This window comes from Aspergillus sclerotioniger (genome assembly GCF_003184525.1).
Source record: "Aspergillus sclerotioniger CBS 115572 chromosome Unknown BO94scaffold_11, whole genome shotgun sequence".
NCBI classification, from domain to species: domain Eukaryota; kingdom Fungi; phylum Ascomycota; class Eurotiomycetes; order Eurotiales; family Aspergillaceae; genus Aspergillus; species Aspergillus sclerotioniger.
In genome coordinates this window covers 980,688-1,001,718 of record NW_020291001.1, presented here as the reverse complement: position 1 = coordinate 1,001,718, position 21,031 = coordinate 980,688, and the positions used below count along the sequence as shown (strand labels likewise).

At 53.5% G+C, this 21,031-nt stretch overlaps 13 protein-coding genes across 13 annotated transcripts; 7 read left to right on the top strand and 6 right to left on the bottom strand.

Moving 5' to 3' along the window:
- Window positions 1-113: 113 nt before the first annotated feature.
- Window positions 114-1,655, top strand: BO94DRAFT_463673 (general substrate transporter; the record flags this gene model as incomplete). Its single annotated transcript, XM_025608032.1, has 1 exon — window positions 114-1,655. One exon carries the CDS (start codon window positions 114-116, stop codon window positions 1,653-1,655), a length of 1,542 nt encoding a protein of 513 aa, XP_025468613.1.
- A 369-nt stretch (window positions 1,656-2,024) lies between these two features.
- BO94DRAFT_584941 (uncharacterized protein) lies at window positions 2,025-2,429 on the bottom strand (the record flags this gene model as incomplete). The annotated part of the gene is made up of 2 exons (XM_025615664.1): window positions 2,025-2,202; window positions 2,251-2,429. 2 exons carry the CDS (start codon window positions 2,427-2,429, stop codon window positions 2,025-2,027), a joined length of 357 nt encoding a protein of 118 aa, XP_025468612.1.
- A 961-nt stretch (window positions 2,430-3,390) lies between these two features.
- Window positions 3,391-3,924, top strand: BO94DRAFT_584940 (uncharacterized protein; the record flags this gene model as incomplete). Its single annotated transcript, XM_025615663.1, has 2 exons — window positions 3,391-3,500; window positions 3,624-3,924. 2 exons carry the CDS (start codon window positions 3,391-3,393, stop codon window positions 3,922-3,924), a joined length of 411 nt encoding a protein of 136 aa, XP_025468611.1.
- A 787-nt stretch (window positions 3,925-4,711) lies between these two features.
- On the top strand, window positions 4,712-6,020 carry BO94DRAFT_623660 (alpha/beta-hydrolase). The gene is made up of 2 exons (XM_025617165.1): window positions 4,712-4,756; window positions 4,808-6,020. Exons 1-2 carry the CDS (start codon window positions 4,743-4,745, stop codon window positions 5,862-5,864), a joined length of 1,071 nt encoding a protein of 356 aa, XP_025468610.1. The 5' UTR covers window positions 4,712-4,742; the 3' UTR covers window positions 5,865-6,020.
- Window positions 6,021-6,371: 351 nt separating this feature from the next.
- Window positions 6,372-7,182, bottom strand: BO94DRAFT_534445 (S-(hydroxymethyl)glutathione synthase). The gene has a single exon (XM_025611553.1). The coding sequence runs from the start codon at window positions 7,025-7,027 to the stop codon at window positions 6,452-6,454; it is 576 nt and encodes a 191-aa protein (XP_025468609.1). The 5' UTR covers window positions 7,028-7,182; the 3' UTR covers window positions 6,372-6,451.
- A 1,921-nt stretch (window positions 7,183-9,103) lies between these two features.
- BO94DRAFT_43856 (composite domain of metallo-dependent hydrolase) lies at window positions 9,104-10,627 on the top strand. Its single transcript, XM_025607498.1, has one exon. The coding sequence runs from the start codon at window positions 9,140-9,142 to the stop codon at window positions 10,451-10,453; it is 1,314 nt and encodes a 437-aa protein (XP_025468608.1). The 5' UTR covers window positions 9,104-9,139; the 3' UTR covers window positions 10,454-10,627.
- Window positions 10,628-11,677: 1,050 nt separating this feature from the next.
- Window positions 11,678-12,585, top strand: BO94DRAFT_534443 (aldo/keto reductase family protein). The gene has a single exon (XM_025611552.1). The coding sequence runs from the start codon at window positions 11,721-11,723 to the stop codon at window positions 12,555-12,557; it is 837 nt and encodes a 278-aa protein (XP_025468607.1). The 5' UTR covers window positions 11,678-11,720; the 3' UTR covers window positions 12,558-12,585.
- A 5-nt stretch (window positions 12,586-12,590) lies between these two features.
- Window positions 12,591-13,639, bottom strand: BO94DRAFT_490860 (putative GPI anchored protein; the record flags this gene model as incomplete). Its single annotated transcript, XM_025609136.1, has 3 exons — window positions 12,591-13,270; window positions 13,326-13,459; window positions 13,514-13,639. 3 exons carry the CDS (start codon window positions 13,637-13,639, stop codon window positions 12,838-12,840), a joined length of 693 nt encoding a protein of 230 aa, XP_025468606.1. The 3' UTR covers window positions 12,591-12,837.
- A 501-nt stretch (window positions 13,640-14,140) lies between these two features.
- On the bottom strand, window positions 14,141-16,119 carry BO94DRAFT_565440 (amidase). The gene is made up of 6 exons (XM_025614496.1): window positions 15,798-16,119; window positions 15,629-15,751; window positions 15,430-15,582; window positions 14,532-15,386; window positions 14,405-14,489; window positions 14,141-14,357 (listed from the first exon to the last, which is right to left on the bottom strand). The coding sequence occupies exons 1-6, from the start codon at window positions 16,086-16,088 to the stop codon at window positions 14,242-14,244; spliced, it is 1,623 nt and encodes a 540-aa protein (XP_025468605.1). The 5' UTR covers window positions 16,089-16,119; the 3' UTR covers window positions 14,141-14,241.
- A 415-nt stretch (window positions 16,120-16,534) lies between these two features.
- On the bottom strand, window positions 16,535-17,224 carry BO94DRAFT_534439 (uncharacterized protein). The gene has a single exon (XM_025611551.1). The coding sequence runs from the start codon at window positions 17,150-17,152 to the stop codon at window positions 16,652-16,654; it is 501 nt and encodes a 166-aa protein (XP_025468604.1). The 5' UTR covers window positions 17,153-17,224; the 3' UTR covers window positions 16,535-16,651.
- Window positions 17,225-17,772: 548 nt separating this feature from the next.
- On the top strand, window positions 17,773-18,177 carry BO94DRAFT_463722 (uncharacterized protein; the record flags this gene model as incomplete). Its single annotated transcript, XM_025608033.1, has 1 exon — window positions 17,773-18,177. One exon carries the CDS (start codon window positions 17,773-17,775, stop codon window positions 18,175-18,177), a length of 405 nt encoding a protein of 134 aa, XP_025468603.1.
- A 141-nt stretch (window positions 18,178-18,318) lies between these two features.
- Window positions 18,319-19,720, top strand: BO94DRAFT_43720 (Zn(II)2Cys6 transcription factor). The gene is made up of 3 exons (XM_025607495.1): window positions 18,319-18,545; window positions 18,600-18,857; window positions 18,904-19,720. Exons 1-3 carry the CDS (start codon window positions 18,459-18,461, stop codon window positions 19,543-19,545), a joined length of 987 nt encoding a protein of 328 aa, XP_025468602.1. The 5' UTR covers window positions 18,319-18,458; the 3' UTR covers window positions 19,546-19,720.
- A 157-nt stretch (window positions 19,721-19,877) lies between these two features.
- BO94DRAFT_555996 (2-deoxyribose-5-phosphate aldolase) lies at window positions 19,878-20,915 on the bottom strand (the record flags this gene model as incomplete). Its single annotated transcript, XM_025613833.1, has 3 exons — window positions 19,878-19,938; window positions 20,132-20,287; window positions 20,317-20,915. 3 exons carry the CDS (start codon window positions 20,913-20,915, stop codon window positions 19,878-19,880), a joined length of 816 nt encoding a protein of 271 aa, XP_025468601.1.
- Between the last annotated feature and the right edge of the window lie 116 nt (window positions 20,916-21,031).

Genomic DNA, 21,031 nt, shown 5'->3' with positions numbered 1-21,031 from the left:
CGATGGCCATGACGAAACCCCAGCAGCACGATGCGGGGAATGCCACAATTGTTTGTGTAGAAAGGAATATAAACCTCATTCAATCGTCTAGTGATGAGGTAAATCAAGTAAGCATGATGTCCCTTCGAGGAAAGCCCTTGGTCTATCTGGTCACCGTCGTTAGCTCGACCGGCTTCTGCCTGTTCGGCTACGACAATGGCCTCATGGGCCAGGTCATATCGGAGCCCAGCTTCCTGAACATAGTAGGCAATCCCGACGCGGCGGTGCAGGGCTTTGCCGTGTCCTCCTACGATATTGGCTGCATGCTGGGTGCCCTGGCCGCGCTGTTCATCAGTGAGCAGATCGGCCGGAAACAAACCATCCTGCTGGCTTGCATCGTCCACCTGGTCGGGGATGTCATCAATGCCTCCTCCTATTCTCTCGCCCAATTCTTGGTCTCCCGGATCATCCTCGGCATAGGCCTCGGCCTGTTCACGAGTGCCTCGCCCGTCTGGCTCGCCGAGACGGCCACGGCACAGATGCGAGCCGTCATGGTTGCCGTCCAGCTGACGTTCCTGATCATCGGTACGAATATCGCTTACTGGGTCGATTACGGTCTCGGCTTCCTCGACAACGAGATTAGCTGGCGTGTCCCTTTTGCCTTGCAGGCCATCTATCCAATCCTAGCTTTTGCCTTTACGTTATTCCTGCCGGAATCTCCCCGCTGGCTTGCCTCCCACGGCCAAACCGAGGCCGCCGCCGTGGCTTTGTCGGCATTCCGTGACCTCCCCGAGGACCACGAGATGATTCGGGCGGAATTGCAGGATATCGCTTCCGCCATCGCCCTCGAGGCAGACGGTGGATCCTGGAGTGCCCTCTTCCGACAGGGCCCCAACAAGGTTCGCACGCGAGTCATCATCGCCTGCGCAGCCAACGCGATGCAGAGCTACACGGGCATCAACTTTGTGGAGTACTATTTTCCGTACATCCTGACCAACTCGGTCGGACTTAGCACGAACCTTGCGAATCTGGTGGCTGGCTGCTCACAGGTTTGGTTCTTGCTCTCCTCCTTCCTGACATGGTACTACATCAACAAGCTTGGGCGCCGCCGGCTGTTTTATCTGGGCAACATCGGGATGGGCTGCTGCATGGTGGCCGTGTGTATCACACTATGGAAGGCCACCCACGTCTCCGCCATTCTGACCATTGTGTTCTTTTTCATCTATCTGTCGTTCTTCACCTGGGGGTGGATGTCGAACATGTGGACCTATCCCGCCGAGATCGTGCCGCTGCATGTCCGTGGCAAGGCGATGGCTCTGTCCGTGATATTCCAATTTTCAAACCAGTTTTGGACAGTCGAGATCGCGCCAGTCTCGATTGACAGCATCGGCTGGCGGACGTATATCATCTGGGCCGTGCTCAACTTCGCCTGCTGCCTGGTGGTATATTTGTATTTCCCCGAGACCTCGGCCCTCACCCTCGAATCCGTCGACTTTTTGTTCTCGTCGTCGAACAACATCCGGGAGGTGGTCGCACGCAGTGAGAACTTGTGGTCGAACCACTACCATCTCGATGTTGGGGCGGCGGCAGCAGCGGCGGGAAGCGATGGAAAGGAAAAGGCCATGGAAGCGGGGGCTGCGCAGGTGTCACACATCGAGGAGCCTGCACAAGAATAGGATTCATTGTTAGTAGCGTAATGGTTAGTTGCGCATCCCGCTGGTGTGAGATTAGAACACTTGTTGGTAGATTTGAATTACTGTTGAGGCAGCACGAGTAATTTTATTAACCCAACCAACAGCATCGGTGATGACATGAATGATGATTTGCCGGTAAAGGTTTAGGAGCTTCTAATGGCTTCCTGGGCCGCAAGAAGCTGGAGATAGACACCTGAGGCAAGATATCAGCGATGGGCCTTTCAGGGCGGGTCCAGTCAGTACCTGCAACCTTCCACCTCACATTGCTGCTTGAGAGGGCCTGTTGAAGACTCCTCACAGTCTCTAGTGAGTGTGCCGATCATTGGGGGGAACGCATGTGGGCGCGGCATATTAGATATGCGAAAAAAGCTCCCAAGGTGACATGTCTGCTGGGTCGCGACCGAAAAAGCATTGCCGTTCCACCAAGTCGGTGATCTCAACGATGCCCTTGGCACACCAAGCCCGGTCTGTGTGAGCTGCATCGGTGCCATCCGAGAAAAGCCAGGGCGCATGCAGTGCAACCAGAGCGCTAATGAATTAGTGATGGCTCAAGAGCGATCGAAATACAGACCTGTACAAAAAGGTAAATTGGTCATAATGCGGGCTGTCGACATCGAGACAAGCGGCTAGAATCGACTGCAGGGACCGATCTAAATGTACCCAGCTATCATCATGGAATACCGACTCATTTGGGACATGGCGGAGGACTTGGCCCAGGAACCTCGCGGCTTGACAAACCAAGGCGACCTTACTCATGTGACCTGTCATTAGGAAAGATAAATGGAAGCAATCATCCGGTCCGACGGTCTACACCCAGATCAGTATCCCAAAGACAACCGGCGGTGTGACCTAGTCCCTGGTCCAACGCTGCACCGTTGGCAGGTAGAGGCTCGTCGATTCGCGGATCTGCAGTCGCAAAGGTCTACCACGACAGCCAATACTCACAAACCTGCGTGTATAAGGCGGCATTGGGCCGAGATTCGAATGATGATTGTAAGTCTGGGTAGTTCCTCGGACCGCTTCTTGGAGAAAGAGTGCATCCACTGATGAATATGGTCAGAGAAATAGATTGCGGTTTTCTGAATGTCATTCGCTTCTCCCAGAAGATCTAGAATTTGTGATGATAGAGGTATTGCGACTCGCCGCTTTTGCACCTGCTCGTGCTGCAGAAGGGAGAGATCTAGGGATAAGCTCGAGAAATCGAGGGCCTGAATTCTCACCTAGTTACGGTCGATATCTGAGGCGACTGGTGAATGAGCGTTAATCCTGCCATTCTTCACGTAATGTGATGCTATATGCCCCCTGACAGTCGGTGGTGAGTCCAACTGGCCCAGCGGAAGCAGCCGGATAGTCGAATCGGCTTACTTTGCGCATGACGAGCATCTGGGAAGTGCTTCGTCGCATTTCCTCTTCCGTAACTTACAGGCCCTGCAGACCTGAAGAGCCCAGCTAGATTCAGGGCTAGTGGTTTCCATGGTAGACGAGATGAAGATGATGAGGCCGATACCGCGGCCGCGAAGGATTTCGAATTCGCCATCAGCACTAATATCGATGTGCTTCCGCGTCGATAATGAGGATGATGCTCAGGGATGTATTCCGTAAATGATCGGAAACCTGGGAGTGCATCTGACAGACGCGATGCGCACCATAAAAGGTGGCTCACCACCGGATTCTGCGTCTATCGTTCTAGTCAACATCTTCAGCCAACTTTTTCCAAATGAACCGCTATGCTGTCTCCAATGCAGACTCCCAGGCGCCGGGGATGCCCGACCCACCGCCCTTCAAATCATTCCTGACGAGCGCCTGGACGGGAGCCTCGTTTGCAAGGTGATGGTCATTACCGGTGCGACATCGGGCATTGGCCTGGAGACCGCCCGCGCACGCGAGCGACCGGTGCCACCTTGTTTTTGACGGCCCGCAATACTGACATGGCCACAACGGTCCTGACAGGACTCCGGGAGCCCGGCCGGGCATCACTGGTCAGACGGATAATGCCTCGTTGGTAAGAATTCGGCGGGCAGCAGCCACGATCCTTGCCGCGTTGCGGGATGGCATGCATCTTCTAGTGAACAATGCGGGCGTGATGAGCATTCCGGACCTCCGACTGACCGAGGATGGCCATGAGACACATTTTGCCACCAACTACCTGGGGCACTTTCTCTTGTTCCAACGCTCAAACCAGCCTTACTGGCCAGCGCGAATCCGAGTTCTGCTTCGCGGGTGGTCATGGTGGCTTGACCCGCCACCGTGACAGCGACAACTATTCCTTCTAACGGGGCGGGTACCACCATGCGCCCGCCTATGCCACCTCCAAGCTGGCCACCGTATGCTTGGCCAACGAAATTGAGCGCTGCTATGGGGCCCGGGGGTTGCACGCGATCAGTCTCCATCCCGGGGCCATCAAAGCCGACATCTCACGACACATGGGGAGCGAGTTCGTCAACCAGCTCATGTGCAACGAGAGTGTCGTGAGGATCCTGAAATCTCCGGAGCAGGGGCCGCGACGACGGCACTGGCGGCGGTGGGGAAGGATTGGGGACACGGGAGGGAAGTATTTGGACGATTGTGTCGATGCGAGGCGGGGAGCGGATGACAATGAAGTGTTGGGGGTTGGATACGTGCGCCAGACCTATGACCCTCCCCAGGAGAAGCGGCTGTGGAGATTCCTTGGACATGGTGGGGGGACTCCAGGTAGATATCTAGCCTGTGCCTGTGAAGGTGGATCTCACTCGGGTCCAGCCAACGGCGATCATTCAGTGATGCCTGATGTTGCCGATTGCCGGCGGGGCGCAGCTTGTTGGAGATGACGGTACCAATTGTCTCGGCATAGAACAAGTCATTAGCTCCACCTGGTATGCATGGCAACTCGTATCCTGTTTAAGTGATCCCAGTAGCACTGTGTATGTAGCAGCCTGGTGGTTGCTGCCTCAGGTGTCGAGTTCAACGTCACGATGACTTCACGAGGTGGATCCTCAGGCCGCGCCTTAAAGCTTGGCCACAAAGCTTGGCCTCGAGGATTTAGATTCCTTTCATTCCATCCCATCAACTACTACCATCCAATCTCCATCCATGGCTCCCATCAGGTCAGTCCATACCCAGGTTCAAGGTTGTCTATTTACTGACAACCACAGCAGATTCCGCCATGACCCAAGTTGGTCTTATCAACAAGGAATGTCCGGCTCCATGCTCAAAGCTTTCCTCCGCACCTTTACAGCTTTGCACATGAAATGGCCCCTATCGCTCAAACCCCACCATGAGTCAGAGAGGTTTGTGTTGATCAATCCCACCCACCCCGAGTACTACACTGGGGTGATGGAGGATCCAGTCATCCAGCCCGAGACCATCGGGGCCACCTGGTATCCCGAACCCTATTCACCCGACTTACCGCTCCCAGAAGGACAGCATGTCATTCTGCATCTGCATGGGGGATCATACATTCTTGGGGACGGCCGAACGTCATCCTGTAACTTCCTCGCGAGGACCCTCCTCGAACACACCCCATCAAGCTTCATGCTCTGTCCGCAGTATCGGTTAGCGTGTAACCAAAATGGCCGTTTCCCGGCTCAATTGCAGGATGCCCTCGCGGCATATGTTTACCTAATCCACACCCTCAAGATCCCACCATCTCGTATCGTGCTCAGTGGAGACAGCTCGGGTGGGCATCTCGTTTTGGCGCTTCTGCGCTACATTGTCGAATACAACCGCCCAGAACGGCTGCCCGCGCCCAAATGCAGCTGGGCCTGGTCCCCGTGGTGCGATGTCCCCGCCGCGGTTGACCCGAGTGCTTGGACACACAGCACCAACTACAAGACGGAGTATATTCCAGGATCCTTCCCAGCCTGGGGAGCGAGGCAGTTTCTAGGCGATGCGGCCATCACGGATCAAGTGAAGCCGTATGTGGCTCCGATCTGGCATCCATTTGTCGTTCCCTCACCCGTGCTGATTATGACTGGTGGGCGGGAGGTCCTCTGCCAGGATCATGAGAAGCTGGCGCAAGAGTTCCAGAAGCTTGAGGGGAACCAGTCTAAAGTCGAGCTGTTTATGGAGGAAAAAGTGCCCCACGATGTGCTGATGATCGGGTGGATCATGGGGTTCAAGGACGAGGCGCGTCACTGTGCCATCGGGGCTGGGGAGTTTCTGCAACGGATGGATGCAACCCCTCGAGCGAGTGGGATGGATGCTACAGCTTAAGCTGATTGGGGTGTATATCTGCTGTATAGTGGCATAGCGATAAAGGATGTATTTCTCGAGTGCATATAGTGACCTGCAGTCGTGTCGTCTTGTATCAATTTTCCTTATCACATTTCGGTATTTGTCAGCTGGGCGAGTTCAGAAGTTTGCACAGGAAACTCATGAATTTGTTTCCAATCATTGTGTGGAAAGAGTCACAACTAGAGATTACTTATCGGCGAGCGACAGGTCACATCCAGATCTGATTCTCTTTGGGATGTGTCATCACAAGTTCCAGCTGAGCTGTAATCAGTCCATTTGCGAATGGTCAAATTTTTGCGGCGTAGTTGACTGAGGGATGACTGAGGGAATGCTCGGGGTGTGTTGGGGACCTTGGGGCCGGCCGAGGAATGATTTCCACCCACCCCCGAACCTCCTTCCCCTCTCTGCTTGCCTACACACTCTCTGAACACTTGGCCCAACAATGAAGTGAGCAACCATATACACAGATATTCATTTCGTGATAATGTCTCATCCAGTAAGTACATCTTTTCTTCCTCTCGGTCGACCACCCCTACTGTACACCCACTAACGCCTCCTCCACTACCTCAGAGGTTCGCCGACAACACTCCAGCCTTCTGCGCCGTAAAGGTGGCAATCAAATCCATCAGTGCAGGCGACAGCGCATCATACGTCTCCAGTCCCAAGGCCTGCAATTTTCCCCGTACCTCTCCCATACCTTGCGGCGGAAAGCCCTGCTCGATGATAGACGACACGAACCCGGCAAACTGAGGCTCCTGCCACCCCGCCTGATCGGAGAGTTCGGCATGCACAAAGTCGAGGCCCTTGAAGGGGTGGTCCTTTTCGATGCGACCGTATAAATGCACGCCACAGTTCTTGCACGCATACCGCTGAATGGCAGCGGTCGAATCGACGATGGAGAGCTTGTCGCCGTTGGCGGTCACCGAGAGGGCGTCGCGGGGCACAACGCCGACGATAGAGAAGAGCGACCCGGCAGGCTTCCAGCATTTAGAGCAGCCGCAGGCATGGTTATGGGCGACGTTGCTGGCCAGGGTGATGGCTACCCGGTCGGAGGAGCATTTGCAGTAAAGGGTGCCGCCGGGGAAGTTGGGGTCACCTTTGGTGATGCCGTTGTCGAGAAGGGGGTGGAGGGAGGGAGACATGGTGGTTGAATAGGTCACGGAAGATGGAATGATGGTTTTCAGGAGATGACCGATGGTATGAAGTTATGCCGACCGGGTGCAACACCAACCATCTATATAGGATGAGGGTGGCAGGGATGTCACCCCTCTTCTCTAGACGCCCCTCTTCTCTAGACGCCCCTCGTGCGGGGAAAGCTGCTCGGCGGGCAATCCGGGCGGTCGCGATGGCATCATCCGGACGGGGAAATTATTACTCGTCTGGGATGGTGGGCCCGGCTGCGACCCGATCCGATCTCGTCCTGTCAACGCTGCAGAGTACCGGATACTGCAATTCTTCCCAGCCATGATCGGAAACTGGAGCCGACGGCGGATCGCGACCCGAGATGTATCCTAGGAGTCAGCAACCATCTCCTACGATGCTCATCTTGATTCTGCTAAGATGAGAAGAAGTGCATTACTGTACCTAAGCTGGGTTGCATGCCCGGGATAGGAAGTCCATAGCACTATCACCCCCACGTCAAGAAGAAAACAGTACGGAAATTCTCCAATAATGTGCACAGTCATATATGAGTCACCATAATACGTCGTTATCATTAGTACCTAGAGCGCTCATCAGTAATTGCCTCGTCAAATGCGCACTTGCCGCCCGCAGTCCATAAATATCGCAAACCTTGCCCCGACAAAATTGCCGGATTCGACAGGGGCACAGCCTTTACAAGTGTCCGTTGGATGTGCTGCCTAAGCCGTTGGCCTACCAATACTTAGGGGCCAGGTTCGTCGTGATGAGTGCCTCGCCTCGAAAGAGTCATCCAAATACCCCATAGAGTCGTTGGGGGCAATCGCATTACTCATGCCGTGGGATTTCCCGGGCTTATTTGGCGGTTGTCGGAAGGATATTGCTCATTTGTGCTATCTGAGTGACAGACCGCGAGTACGTTAGAGAACTGCACCAAGCCCTCCAGCTGTGTCATGACCAGCGACCGAGCAGGGTATCCGTCTGGTAATTACTTTCACCCCTGGACCCCAAGATACGCCATCTCGGCGAGGTGCTCGTACATCCAGTCGATATATCTCAATGAGTCGGAAGGAGGACTTGGCGCATGCCCATACTGCACACTAGCCAGCACTGCAGGTTTGTTCGGCGGGTCACTATTACCACAAAGCAGGAACATCTCGCGAGCAGGAGGCATCCTCTGGGGAGAGCGTGCCAAAGTGATGGCACATCTGAAAGAGTATAGGCTCATAGAAAGGCCTGAGACCGACGAAGATAAATGGCCTAATAGATGCGAACGGACACAGTGATGCGGCCCTAGATCAGTATCCGCGTGACCAGTTTTACACTTGGAGGTAAGGCATGTGAAAGTGTGACCGTGGATTGGGATGATATATTGGTGAATTACATTCTGCCCTATCTCTCACGGCGCGTCCATTTCCTGCATCAAGTTGATCACACGCAACATTTGGAAATAGCTCCTTATCCGGCTTGACTATAGGCCCAAGGAGACGGCGCGCCGACCTGGAATTGCATAAAACTAGGTCACACTGTTTGGCCAAAGATGGATAAAAGCCTCCATCGCAATCAGCGGGTGGTGTTGGGTTAAGGTCTTCACCATGCCACTCCCCCCAGACGAAGGACAGCACCGGATAAACGATAAAAATAGCTGATCAGTGCGGGCTCGTCGATTACACAGCACTATCCTCACAGTGGCGGACCATTTGGCCCCCACAAGTCTAATTTAGAACGCTCCGACGGCGCACCGCCGTGGCACTCCTTCATTGGCCATGCCCCTGAATGCTCCATTATCGCTCGATGTCCGTCCCGTTAACTAAGGCTCTGACATCCTCGGTCAGCTGTTGCCGGAAGCACAGACGGCCTCGGTGAAGACCCGGGTCGAGCCAATGAGGTCTACGACGAAGAGCCTTCGACCCTGCGATTGATTGGAGCTGGACATCCTGTTCTGCATGCATGAGCTATTCGTCAGCAGGGATGCAGTGCAGATGACGTCGCGGATCATTCCAGGTTGCACACGACCCCGCAGAAACCCCTCTCGGCCAAGAAATCACTATCTACCCATTTAAGAACGCCATTTCTCTTCTGCTGTGCTCTCGCCAGCCTTCACTTCTTCTCCAACCATGGGATCTATTGCTTCCCCCAATCGGCCCACCCCGGCCGACATCACCATCAATAATTACAAGCCAGGAGACCCGGATCGGATTCTCTTCCAGAATGTCCGGATTCTAGATTCCACTGGGTGCCTCCCTTATCTCGGCGACGTGCTTATCCAAGAGGAACGCATCGTAGCGGTAGGGCAGGTTGACCCGGCTGCCGCCACGGGAACCTTTATCATCGATGGCGGCGGCAAGAAGACCTTAATGTCGGGCCTGGTGGATGCGCACACTCACCTCAGCTTCAACAACGCGAAAAGCACCGAGGGCCTTGTCAACATGCCACTAGAAGAGCATGTGCTCGCCACGGCTCAATCGGCCAAAACGTATCTCGACTGCGGCTATACCATGTGCTTCGGAGCTGCGGCCGCTCGGCCCCGACTGGACATTGCCGTCAAAGCATCCATCAAATCCGGCCTCATCCCCGGCCCCCGAACCCTGGCCAACACCCCGGAGATCACTACCACAGGGGGCGCCATCATCCCCGAAATCGCGCGGTCTGCAGATGGGCCACACGAGATGCGCAAAACCGTGCGGGAATTCATCGAGCTGGGGACAGACAACATCAAACTCAGCTTGACGGGCGACAACATCGTCGACAATATGCCTAGTGACGAGACCTATTTTACCCTTGAAGAAACGGTGGCCGCCGTAGAGGAGGCCCATAACCGTGGGAAGCGCGTCTGTGCCCACGCCAGGAGTGAAGCCTCCGTTAAGCTGTGCCTGATGGCAGGAGTCGACGTGATCTACCATGCCAGCTTCGCCGACGAGGAGAGCATGGACATGCTGGAGCAGAAAAAGGACTCGGTGTTTGTGGCGCCAGCTATCAACTTACCTCTCGCCACCTGTGCGGGCGAGGGGGTTCCTTATGGTTTCACCGTCGAGATGGCTGAAAAGAAGGGCGTCAAGGAGGAGGTCGAAGCAGCGTGTAAGACCATGACGGAGATGCATCGTCGAGGCATACGTGTTCTTCCGGGCGGTGATTATGGCTTTGCGTGGGCTCCGCACGGCACGTATGCGAGGGATTTGCAGCATTTTGTCGAGCATTTCGGCTACACTCCCATGGAGAGTATCCTGGCAGCCACAGCCTTGGGCGGGGAAATCATGGGCCACCCAGAAGAGTTGGGCAAGGTGCAGCCAGGATACTATGCCGATGTGATCCTGGTGGATGGGGATCCTCTCGAAGATATTGCCATTTTTCAAGACACCTCGCGTTTGCATGCGATCGTGATCAATGGGCATATCCATAAGCTGGTTGATCCATCGGGTACTGCTCACTGAGATCTCGTCAATAGAACTCAGTAACAGCCAGTTGTATCCCTATGAAACGTTGTCAATATTCCAAAGAGATGAACATGAACAATCGGTTGAATATTCAATCCGATGCCTGTGGATTTAATAGCTGTGTTGTGGTGTCGTGTAATGTCAGACAATGTATGGTTTCCAGTACGTGTTGTCCAGCTACCTGTAACACTACCCTGCTTGGAACTATCAGTTGTCGAATCTAAGCTGCTCCAAAGCCAGCAGACGTCATAAGCATATTCTCAAGCAGGCATCAGGATACGGTCGACGCCAATGGAATGCACTCATACTCATGGTCCCAACTAGACCGATCGTCAGATGTTCCACGCTATGCCGTTATGGCGCCCACCTGTCCTGAGATGTTGGGAGGATAGCTGTGGAGGGTACAGCCAGCGCAGTTCTGGATCAGAGTTGAGTGTTATCTCGTGTCCGACCAGTTATGGTTGCGCGATACCCATTACCATAGAGTCGGGGTCGTTGGCGTCGAGAAAAGTCTATCCGGCAAACTGCGTTGCCGGATATCTGCGTAAATCCTTTAACCGGCCGATTGTTGGGCCGACTCGATCTTGGACCATTTTAACCAGTATTGGAGCCGGATCTGCCGGTCAACCCAATTCACTTGGTACTCGACCACTCAAGCTCAAGAGCAGCGTAGTCCGGTCCAATTCCATCGTAAGCATCGTCATCGTCATCACCATCGAGCGAATAGCATTGCGATTGGCAGGACAACGAGGCTATTATTCAGTCTAATCTGACCGGATCAGCTCGATGACATGATTTTCATTGGGAACATGAATCTCGAACACGTTCCATCAGATAAATCCATCAGATAGCAGATCCTCCGCTGTTTAATGTATCATATTTGGCCGGATGACACTGCAGATAGTCAAGATCCGGGTTTCGGGCGGAGTTTAGTCTTATTTCCGTTGGCGCTTCTGTCGGTAGACATCCAAGAACAATACTCTTTGATATATAGAAGAAATGACATTTACTGAGTTTTTTATCCTCATACTCATCGAATCATTCCATCCTTACACCATCCTCATGACAGCAACTATCACTAACCGCCCCGTCGGCCCAATAGGGTTCGGCCTCATGGGTATACCCTCTCACACGCACCCGACAACTCACAACTAACAGTAAAACAGGACTAACCTGGCGCCCCCACCCCACATCCTATAAAGACGCAACCAAAGTAATGAACCGTGCCCTCCAACTCGGAGCCAACCTCTGGAACGGCGGGGAGATGTACGGTCCTCCCGATGCCAACTCCCTCCACCTACTATCCTACTACTTTACCCAGTACCCGGAAGACAGCAACAAAGTGATTATCAGCATCAAGGGAGCCGCTGGCCCTGATGGTCCAGACGGCAGCCCCGAGAATGTCCGCGCTAGTGTCGAGAATTGCCTGAAGATCCTCGACGGGAAGGTCTTTATTAGTATTTTCGAGCCCGCGAGAGTCGATCCGAATACTCCTATTGAAACTACCATCTCGGTGCTAAGCGAGTACGTCAAAGCGGGGAAGATTGGGGGTATCGGGCTGAGCGAGTGTAATGAGCAGACACTGCGACGGGCCCATGCCGTGTACCCTATCGCTGCAGTGGAAGTCGAGCTCTCGCTGTTTTCGACGGATCCGTTGAGTAACGGAGTTGCCAGGGCTTGTGCGGAACTGGGGATTGCTATGGTAGCATATTCGCCCTTGTCCCGAGGGTGGTTAACAGGTCAGGTACGTTCGCTGGATGATCTTCCCGCTGACGATATCCGTCGTATTTTCCCCCGGTTTCAGCCGGAGGTATTTCATCTCAATTTGAAACTGGTCGAGCGGATTGAGGAGATCGCTGTGGAGAAGGGGGCAACTCTGGCGCAGACGGCTCTGGCCTGGGTGAAGGCTCAGAATCGGGTTGAGGGGATGCCTTTGATTATTCCTATTCCTGGGTGTATTACTGTTGCGCGGGTGGAGGAGAATTTGGTTAACGTGGAGTTGACGGATGGGGAGGTGGGGAGGATTGATGGCATCCTGAGGGAGATTCCGGTGTTTGGGAAGAGGTATCCGGATGTTTGGGAGCGGTTTAATGATTTGTGAATTTTGGGGGTTTACATGTAGAGTTGTGTTGGGGTGATAGTTGGTGGTGTTAGGTACATGCTCTGTCTGTATCCTGATGGGTGTAGATGTGGCACACCATTAATTGAGTGATGCTTTGATTTTATTTGTTGTGTATGTATGAGAAGAAGAGTATTAAGATAATGTGTTTAATTCCCGTGACAATGTCCGATAAAAGTGGCCCTTCGCTGCCTTAGCCTCCACGATCTGACAAGAAGTGTACTATTATCCATGTATTGGTGTTCCGTGATATGAGGTGGGCTTAGAGAACGGCCGCCACCAAAGCTGCAGCTGCAGCGCCTCCGAACACCAGGGCTGCATCGCCTGTGACCAACGAGCCTCTACCAGTGCTGATGGCAGACGCACTTGCCTTCGAGGCATTCGAAGCTGTCGAGACAGCAGTAGAAGCAGACGCGGAGGCAGAGGTGCCAGTAGAGGCGGCGGACTGTGTCTCCGTGCCGGAACTGGCAGAAGAACCGGTGTTGCTTGCACTCTGAACCTCAGTCGTAGCGTGGGCGGCAGTAGCGGCCACACTGGTGACAGATCCCGCAGTGATAGTCACAGGCATCAGACCCAGGTCACCCTCATCCAAAGTGGTGATGGTGGTCCCCGGGAAGTTAGCCCCAGCTCCCGAGGCCATTTCCGAGCAGACCGCGTAGGTTGTGCCATCCAACGAGCAAATAACAGTATAGTAGCTATCCCTGTCAACATCCACCCACAAAGCAGCGTTCATTACCGACGATAACTCACAAGTCTTCATCAGGAATGTCCATGAACATGGTGGTCTGTGGACCGGCGATGACAGTCATCCCGGGACCCATTCCACAATCATCACTATCAGTGCCGGGAGGGCAGTTGACGCTATAGGTAGTGGCGGTCGCATCCTAGGACCGGACCTGGTCAGGAATAAAGTGAGACATGAGATCGGATCGACTTACATTACCCATGATCGACGCGTCCAAAGACTGAGCATCCGTGTCGTAGAAGAACATGGAGGTCACGGTGGTCTTGGCCGAGACCAGACCGGCAGCTGCCAGACCCAAAACGAACGTGCGGTTCATCATGTTGAAAAGAGTGACTGGTTGCGAGAAAGGAGTGTGTGAGGTGGTGCAATGATGAATAACGAGAGGGAAAGGAGAGAAAGGCAGTCGGGTGAAGGCGGGCTGACCCGATCCAGCTGGACCCTTTTACGAGATGAAAGGCCTCTTCATCTGAGACAAGACTAACCCTGTCGGGGCTGGCTCGGGCAAGACCCTTCTTGGCGGGGATGCTTTGGCCTATGAGAGCATCAGCCCGGGGCCACACTCTGGCCAGACCTCGCTCTGGTTCCTGCGCTAGAGCCTAAGAGGGATAGTGGGGGATGGTGGGAGTTTGTCGCCGCCAGGAACGCCTCCGCAACAGCCAGTGCAATCTCGCAGTTGTGGAGGACTGGTTCATGCTCATGCCAATCCTATCAAATATCAATGTTGTCCCGTTTCGCAGTCCTGGTTGCACCCTCGAAGATCTCTAAGAGCTGATTGGCAGGGTTAACCCCAGGACAACGGCCACCGATAAACCTTATTTCTCCTCACATTCACAGCCTCCATAACAAACTGGTCTATTTTTAACTTGCCACAAGTCGTGCTCGAATTGCCACCTGCACCGGATGCACCGGGCTAGAACAACACTATACACCCAAAACCTCTGCAATAGTAACAGCATCACGAAGCAGCTCCTCCTCCCGCATAGTTCTACCCAAGACCTGCACCGCGCATGGCGCACCTTCAATCTCATCTGGGAGATCTGAAATTATTAGCTAGCCATATCATCATAGAGATCAGTTCACTTACAAGCCCGTCGGTAATTAACATCTCTTAGATACTTGGCATCGTCGGCCTTGTTGGCCTTTCGATACGGAATGATAACGGCCGGATACTATGCAGTTAGCTGAGTTCATACAAGGGCTCAACAACATACGTCTAGAACATTAGCCAGAACAGTATATGGTACCCATCCCATACTATCATGTGGAGGTGCAGTCCCCTGCAATCCCGGCATAATGATCGCATCGATATTATTTTGAAGCACGACCTCCCGGAAGCTCTCGCGAAAAGTTTCACGTTGCTCGTTCAGATCATACAGGCTCTCAAGTGTGTGCGGGACATATTCATATGGCATGCCTTCGTTCGGTAGGATTGTTGTGGATAGGGCGGGGATATTCGGCTCGCCGCTCGCTTTGATGTGAGTCAAGGCAGTGCTAGCCGGGTCCATGGCGAATGTGCGGAAAGCGAGAAGAGTGGCGTCTCTGATTGATGGGATATCGAGATTGATCACCTCGTGTCCTGCTTCTTTCAAAACAGTGACTGCGCATGTCAGCGTATTGAGAACCGGAGGGAGGACCGGGAAGTGGGGATCCTCGAGGACAAATCCAAGACGCAGTTTCGGCTTCACCGGAACAGTCCGCCATGTTGAAAATATAGCGGACGAGTCGAATTGCCAGGGATCTATGTCGATGACGGACTTGGTGAACAAGCCCAGGTCTCGAACCGATGTGGCCAACGGCCCGGCACAGGATTTGATGCCCGAAAGACCTTTACGGGCCGAGTCTGTCTGCCCGCCGTATGGAATGCGATCGATGGATGGTCGCAGAGCAAAGGTGCCGTTGGAAATGGCTGGGATGCGAACCGATCCGGCAATGTCGGTGCCCACGCCCAAAATCGAGCCGCGCATGGCGATCAATGCCCCTTCGCCACCAGAAGAACCGCCCGCGCTGAGGTTGGATCGATGGGGGTTGAGTGTTCGGCCGAAGATGTGGTTGTGAGATTCACCGGCCTGATGTGTAAGCGGCATATTGTAACTTGAGTGCCGGACTTACGAGTATTCCCTGAGGAAGATTGGTTTTGACGTAGAGCACGGCGCCTAGTTCGAGAAGAATCCGGACAACGGCTGAATTGTTTTGGACGGGGCCGTGGGCGACAAATGATGTGAGTCCGAGAGTACTGGGGACGCCTTTGATATTGAAGCAGTCCTAATCAATTAGCATCCATGTATAAATGGGAAAAGTAGCATTGTACCTTCAGACTAATGGGCAACCCGTGCAGAGGTCCGCAGACCTTGCCCGTGGACTGAAGGTAGTCGTCCAGCTCTTTTGCGCGTTCTAATGCTCGGTCAAAGAATGTTTCCGTCAAGCAGTATGTCTATTCCATGGTTATTCCAAGTATGTATGAGGGGATGGCAGCTAACCAGTTGCTGTGCGATAGCTGCACGAATGCAAAATGCCTCAGCGACTTCAAGCGAGGTGAATTTGCCGGAGTGAATCTGCTCCAACAATGCCGTGGCATCATAGCTCTCAGTAATGTCTAGCTGCCTTGGAGATAGCAAGCCACACTTGCGAGGCACGTCGAGCACGTTATTCGAGGCTTTCTCGGATATGTTGGCCGTGAACTCAGCTGGCAGCCGCCATGCCAGGGGAATCTTCGCAGCTGCTTCGACTTGCTTCTTCTTAACTATAGTCTCCCACTGTTGGATTTCCATGATGTTTGCTGTCCGGGTGATGGGTTGGTGTTGAACGCTGAGAGATGATAGAACAGGAATATCACAGCCGGATGGCGACCGCGGGGTACCAGCTACACCCATGAATCGATCGGCACGGCTACAGCCCCACTCGAAAGGGGTGGCTGATTTATGAGATCTATTGCTGCGGTGGGGCGATCATCTCGATGCCCGGAGGCCGAGCGGATCATCCAGCAACGGCTGATGTGTATCGCCAGAGATAGGGCGTGGCCCGGCAGGTGACCCGGATGCCACGCTGTCACGCGACCATGAGTCAGGCTGTTTGGGCATTACTACGGGTTTTGCTCACTTTACCAAGCAATTACAGATAATACATAAGCTGATTGACTTATTGCGCGCAGTATAAAATGGTAGAAATCTTTCCAACTGGACGAAAAGAGATACCTCCTGGCTTGTGGAAACATTTTACGGTGACTAAGTTCCAACATAAAATTCATTATTACACAGATCCCATTTGCCCCCCATTACATCACAGAGATCCAAACACTTCCCTGTTTGAAATTCTTGACTCAAGCCCAGAAGCACTAGAAAAAAGCAATTGGATTCGGGGCAGTCCCATCGATGGATTGCTGGACATCGTAATGTTCCACCAAGCAGGTCCCCACCATGCGAATGATATCCACCAGCGCCGAGTCCGATATCCCCATGGCCTCATCGCCGTCCACCTTGGTATGGGCCGTGCCAAAAGTGGTGCCGTTTCTATCCCACCCGACAAAGGCGTGTTGCAACTGGGAATTCACATTGGGGACAATCTGCGACAGCTCGCCCATGGTCTCATTGATCCCGTTGGTCGTGACGAGGGGCGAATGATTGATGTAGCTAGCGGCGGCATACTTGGCAAAAGCGTCGGTGATGCGCTTTTCTGTGTACATGAGGTTGGTAAAGTCGTCCCAGGCTGCGAGTTGTTCCACAGGGGTGGCCTCGGGCTTGGTGGTGTTGGGGCAGCCTAGTGCAGTATACTCATTGCTCTGGGCTGCAGCCAGGCTGACGGAGGTGACTGCTGTGATGATTGTGAAAAAATGCATGATTTAAAAAGATGACGATTTGTGCAGGAATTGCTGATGGTAGGTAACTGATTTGGGTCTGGACGCGTTGCGGGTTTTAAGGAAGAATGAGGAATGTTGTGTTTCTTGTCCGCCCGCGCTGGCATGTTCCAGACACTCGGCAGTGGACGGAGCATCCGTACCCCATACTCCGTATGGCATTGTGCTTTGATGTTTTACTGGATTCTTCAATAGTCAATGGCACTTGCTGGGCATTCAATGGCTGCTGCCTAGAGTGATGTCTTGATTGGCTCTTCCATTTAATGCTTTGATTTTAGATACCCTATCTGAACAAATCACTGTGGACCTGTCTGTGCCTGACAATCCCACTGTAAATGCTGAATGTATAGCAAGTTCATCCAATGGGAGATGCAATGATGCATAAATATTTCTATACAATTGTGTATCTCGTGGCGAGACGCCAACCCCGTTGGGACTAGTGTCCAGGCAGCCACGGCCGCCCGCTGATGCCTGGATGCCTGTATGTAACTTAAATCCTTCTTCCTCAAGCCAAGCATTTTTGTTTCATCTATCTAACTATCTTCATTCTGATGATCATGATGCACTTTCTTCCCCTCCTCTCCATCACCCTCACCCTTAGTATGGGGACTGCCGAGCCACTCCCCGAGCAGTTGTTCCTGGATATCCCCGTTTCCGAAGCCCGCCATCTACCACCCGGCATGGAGCTGGCCGAACCGTGGGCCACCGAGTACTCCACCGCGATCGGGGAGAAGCGATACGGGGACGCCATCTGGGCCCGGTACAACATCTTTGGCGACACGGTGGACGGCATGTACACCGAATGGAGCTGCACTGACGATGGACAATACACCGAATGGAAAGTCCGGGTGGAAGATGCAATCCTGGAGGATGCTCGAGGGTATGCCGAGGATCGGGAGCTGTACCAAGAAGCTCTGGAATTCTACGGGGGCACCAGTCAGAATGACTCTCGGCGGGACATTATCGCCGCCCTGCACCGCATTGGCCGACAGCCTTATCGCCTGTAGCACCACCACCACAACAATATGAGAGTCTGTTCGATAACCTTGATCTTTAGTATATATGTTGGACTATACTATATACATTGAGTTGTTTATAGAGTACAATAAATTGCAATGTGTACTCCGTACTCCGGCCGTGTACCCATTGTTGCCTAATCAGGAAGGTCATTCCGGTGGAGCGTTTTTCCCCGCTCGGCTTCGGCTTCGGCTTCGGCTTCGCATCACTGCCGGCGGGCCTCGCATCTTCTCCCTCCTCCGTCATATCTCTCCACAATTTGGAGCGAAATATGGGATATAAACATCACTCTCAGGCCAGCTTCGGCATCACAAAAGTCCCCAGCGCTTGTCAACGCTGTCGACGGCAAAATTTAAAGGTAAGATCCAATGCTTTCCGGTGACCCGCTGATTCCCGGTAGTGTGACGTTCAGCGGCCCTGCACCCTCTGTGTCCGCGCAGGGGCTCGTTGTCTTCCGGGCTCGACTCGTTGGAGACCCTATCAACCTCCACCCGTGGAACCTTCCTCCGAAGGTGTGCCGATAGCGGATTCCCTGAGGAGTACACCAATCCGACAATCCAGTCCACCATCTGCCCGCGATCGAGACGGCCTGGCATCGGCCCCTTGCATACCATCCCACCAAAGTCGCCATAATAGGACGTCAAGCTCGACCATTTCCCTGCTAGGAGGAGTAGGTCCCTCGATTCAGCCATGCCACTTCCAACTGACATGTACAGGCATTTGAGCTTCACAACGCGGCTACCCCAGGACATCCGGCACTAACTGCCATCCCGGGAGCCCATCTGCGGGAAGTCCACTCCATCTCCCCCAGTGTGGAGGACGACACATTGTCTATACAAGTGGACAATACGCCGGAGCATCTTCCACCAGCCGTACCCCCTTGCGAACCCTCTTCAGTTGTCAACGACTTGGTCTCTTTATTTCCGAGTTTTGAAGCAGCCAGTCTGCTCGTGGATACCTACTTTGACCGGGTGCACTGGTTCGTGTTGATCTTCTATCAAGACGAGTTCCGCCAACGCTGGCCCAAACTCTACCAACCCACTCGCAGACCGGCAGTTCACCATGGCGTCGGCTTCGTCAGCGCCTTTCTTCTCGTGATTGCGATAGGGCTGCAATACGCCGGGCCTTATCGACGGGAGCTTCTCTCCAAACATGGCGTCGACCTCAGTCTCCGCGATCGTATTCTGTCGACTGTAAGAAGCTATCTCCTTGACATCATGTCACTAGGCTCTTTGGAAGCAGTCCAGACTTGCATACTACTGGGAACATATTACCTCTATCACGGAGCTCCTCGTCTGGCGTGGCCGGTGTGCGGCTGTGGACTCCGCATCGCTCAGGACGTCCGAAATACTGTCTAGCTCTCTTATTGACCTGGTTTCGGAAACTTATGCAGCATCCTTTGTCAGCATCCATACATTTACTGCCGGCGTGACCTTGGGGATCCTCAGCAGCATGGACCCTCTGGGGACTCAATCAGCCGATACCAAAGCTGGGCTTCGAAACCTCATGGGAGTACAGGAGAAACTCCGACTGCACTCAGTCGTCACCCAACAGGGGTTGGCCATCCTGCAACGGTTAACCAAGCTGGTTATGGAAAAGGAGCTCAATGTAATCTTCGAGCTGTCTGAACCAAAGGCGCCAGTTGGAACAAATGAAGCTACGCTGAGTCACCAACGGTCAGACCAAGTCTCTAACGGGCCAGCTCCGGATGCCATGGATCAGCCAGGCCCTGTGGATCCTCCAGAGGTGGACTACACTGGCCCCAGTGATATGCTCCCCGGCGACGGATACGTTCAATATATGCAAGATCCTGCCTTGGCCGCAGCCCTCCAAGATTTCGACCAAGGTAGGCCCACCCTCATCTCACTGTCAGCTTGCCAATACGATCAGCCCTATCTACCTAGCATTCACCTCAACACCAACACACTGTATGAATCATAATACGCCCCTATCTCTTCCTCCGCCATCGGCTTGAACTCCACCTCCACCGGCTCATTGCCAATCCCCCGCTTCTTCGTTTCGTCCAAAATCGCCACCGTAGCCGTGGCCCCGATCCTCGTCACCCCCAAACTCATCACATGCAACAAATCGTCCAACGTCCTGATACCCCCGGCAGCCTTGACCTGCACTTTCTCTCTCCAGATTTCTCTCTCATGATCTTCAAATCCCTCGCCGTCGCTCCCTTATAATTATACCCCCCATCTGCCTGCTTAACAAATCCATACCCAGTGGATGTCTTGACAAACCCCACCCCCACCTGCGTACAAATCTCACATAATCTCCCTATCTCCTCGACGCCCAAATAATCATTCTCAAAAATCACCTTCAACACACCCCCACCCCCTACAACAGCATCATTCACCGCCTTGATTTCAGCAGAAACATACTCCCAGTCCCCACCCAGAACCTTCCCAATATTAACCACCATATCAATCTCAGCTGCCCCGACTCTCACCATCTCCGTGGCTTCTAATATTTTGATATTAGTGGTGCTATTTCCGTGCGGGAAACCGATCACCGCGCAGATAAGAACCGAGGATCCGGCCAGAACTTTCTTGGCGAGATCGATAGAGGCGGGCTTGATGCATGCGGTTGCTACGTTGTAGTTTTTCGCGAGGTGTAGACCAGCGATAATAGAGGCGTCAGTTAGGGTGGGGTGGAGGAGAGAGTGGTCGATTGTTTTGGCCAGGTCGGAGAGAGTCACCGTGATGGTGTTGGTTTTGGACATTTTGATTTTGTATTCAAAGGATATCGAAAAGGCAAGTTGGTAGTACAGATGAAACTAGATAGTACTGTTGAATGGTGAAGAGGAGTTGCGCAAGGTGGTTCTTATACATACTCCGA

Coding starts and splice junctions, on each gene's coding strand:
- BO94DRAFT_43856 (XM_025607498.1), top strand. CDS start 9,140: ATGGGATCTATTGCTTCCCCCAATCGGCCCACCCCGGCCGACATCACC.
- BO94DRAFT_43720 (XM_025607495.1), top strand. CDS start 18,459: ATGGGATATAAACATCACTCTCAGGCCAGCTTCGGCATCACAAAAGTC. Junction 18,546..18,599: donor GTCGACGGCAAAATTTAAAG/GTAAGATCCAAT, acceptor TGTGACGTTCAG/CGGCCCTGCACCCTCTGTGT. Junction 18,858..18,903: donor CCATTTCCCTGCTAGGAGGA/GTAGGTCCCTCG, acceptor TGACATGTACAG/GCATTTGAGCTTCACAACGC.
- BO94DRAFT_534445 (XM_025611553.1), bottom strand. CDS start 7,027: ATGTCTCCCTCCCTCCACCCCCTTCTCGACAACGGCATCACCAAAGGT.
- BO94DRAFT_565440 (XM_025614496.1), bottom strand. CDS start 16,088: ATGGAAATCCAACAGTGGGAGACTATAGTTAAGAAGAAGCAAGTCGAA. Junction 15,583..15,628: donor GGTTGCCCATTAGTCTGAAG/GTACAATGCTAC, acceptor CTAATTGATTAG/GACTGCTTCAATATCAAAGG. Junction 14,358..14,404: donor TGTTAATTACCGACGGGCTT/GTAAGTGAACTG, acceptor TAATAATTTCAG/ATCTCCCAGATGAGATTGAA.
- BO94DRAFT_534439 (XM_025611551.1), bottom strand. CDS start 17,152: ATGCATTTTTTCACAATCATCACAGCAGTCACCTCCGTCAGCCTGGCT.
- BO94DRAFT_534443 (XM_025611552.1), top strand. CDS start 11,721: ATGTACGGTCCTCCCGATGCCAACTCCCTCCACCTACTATCCTACTAC.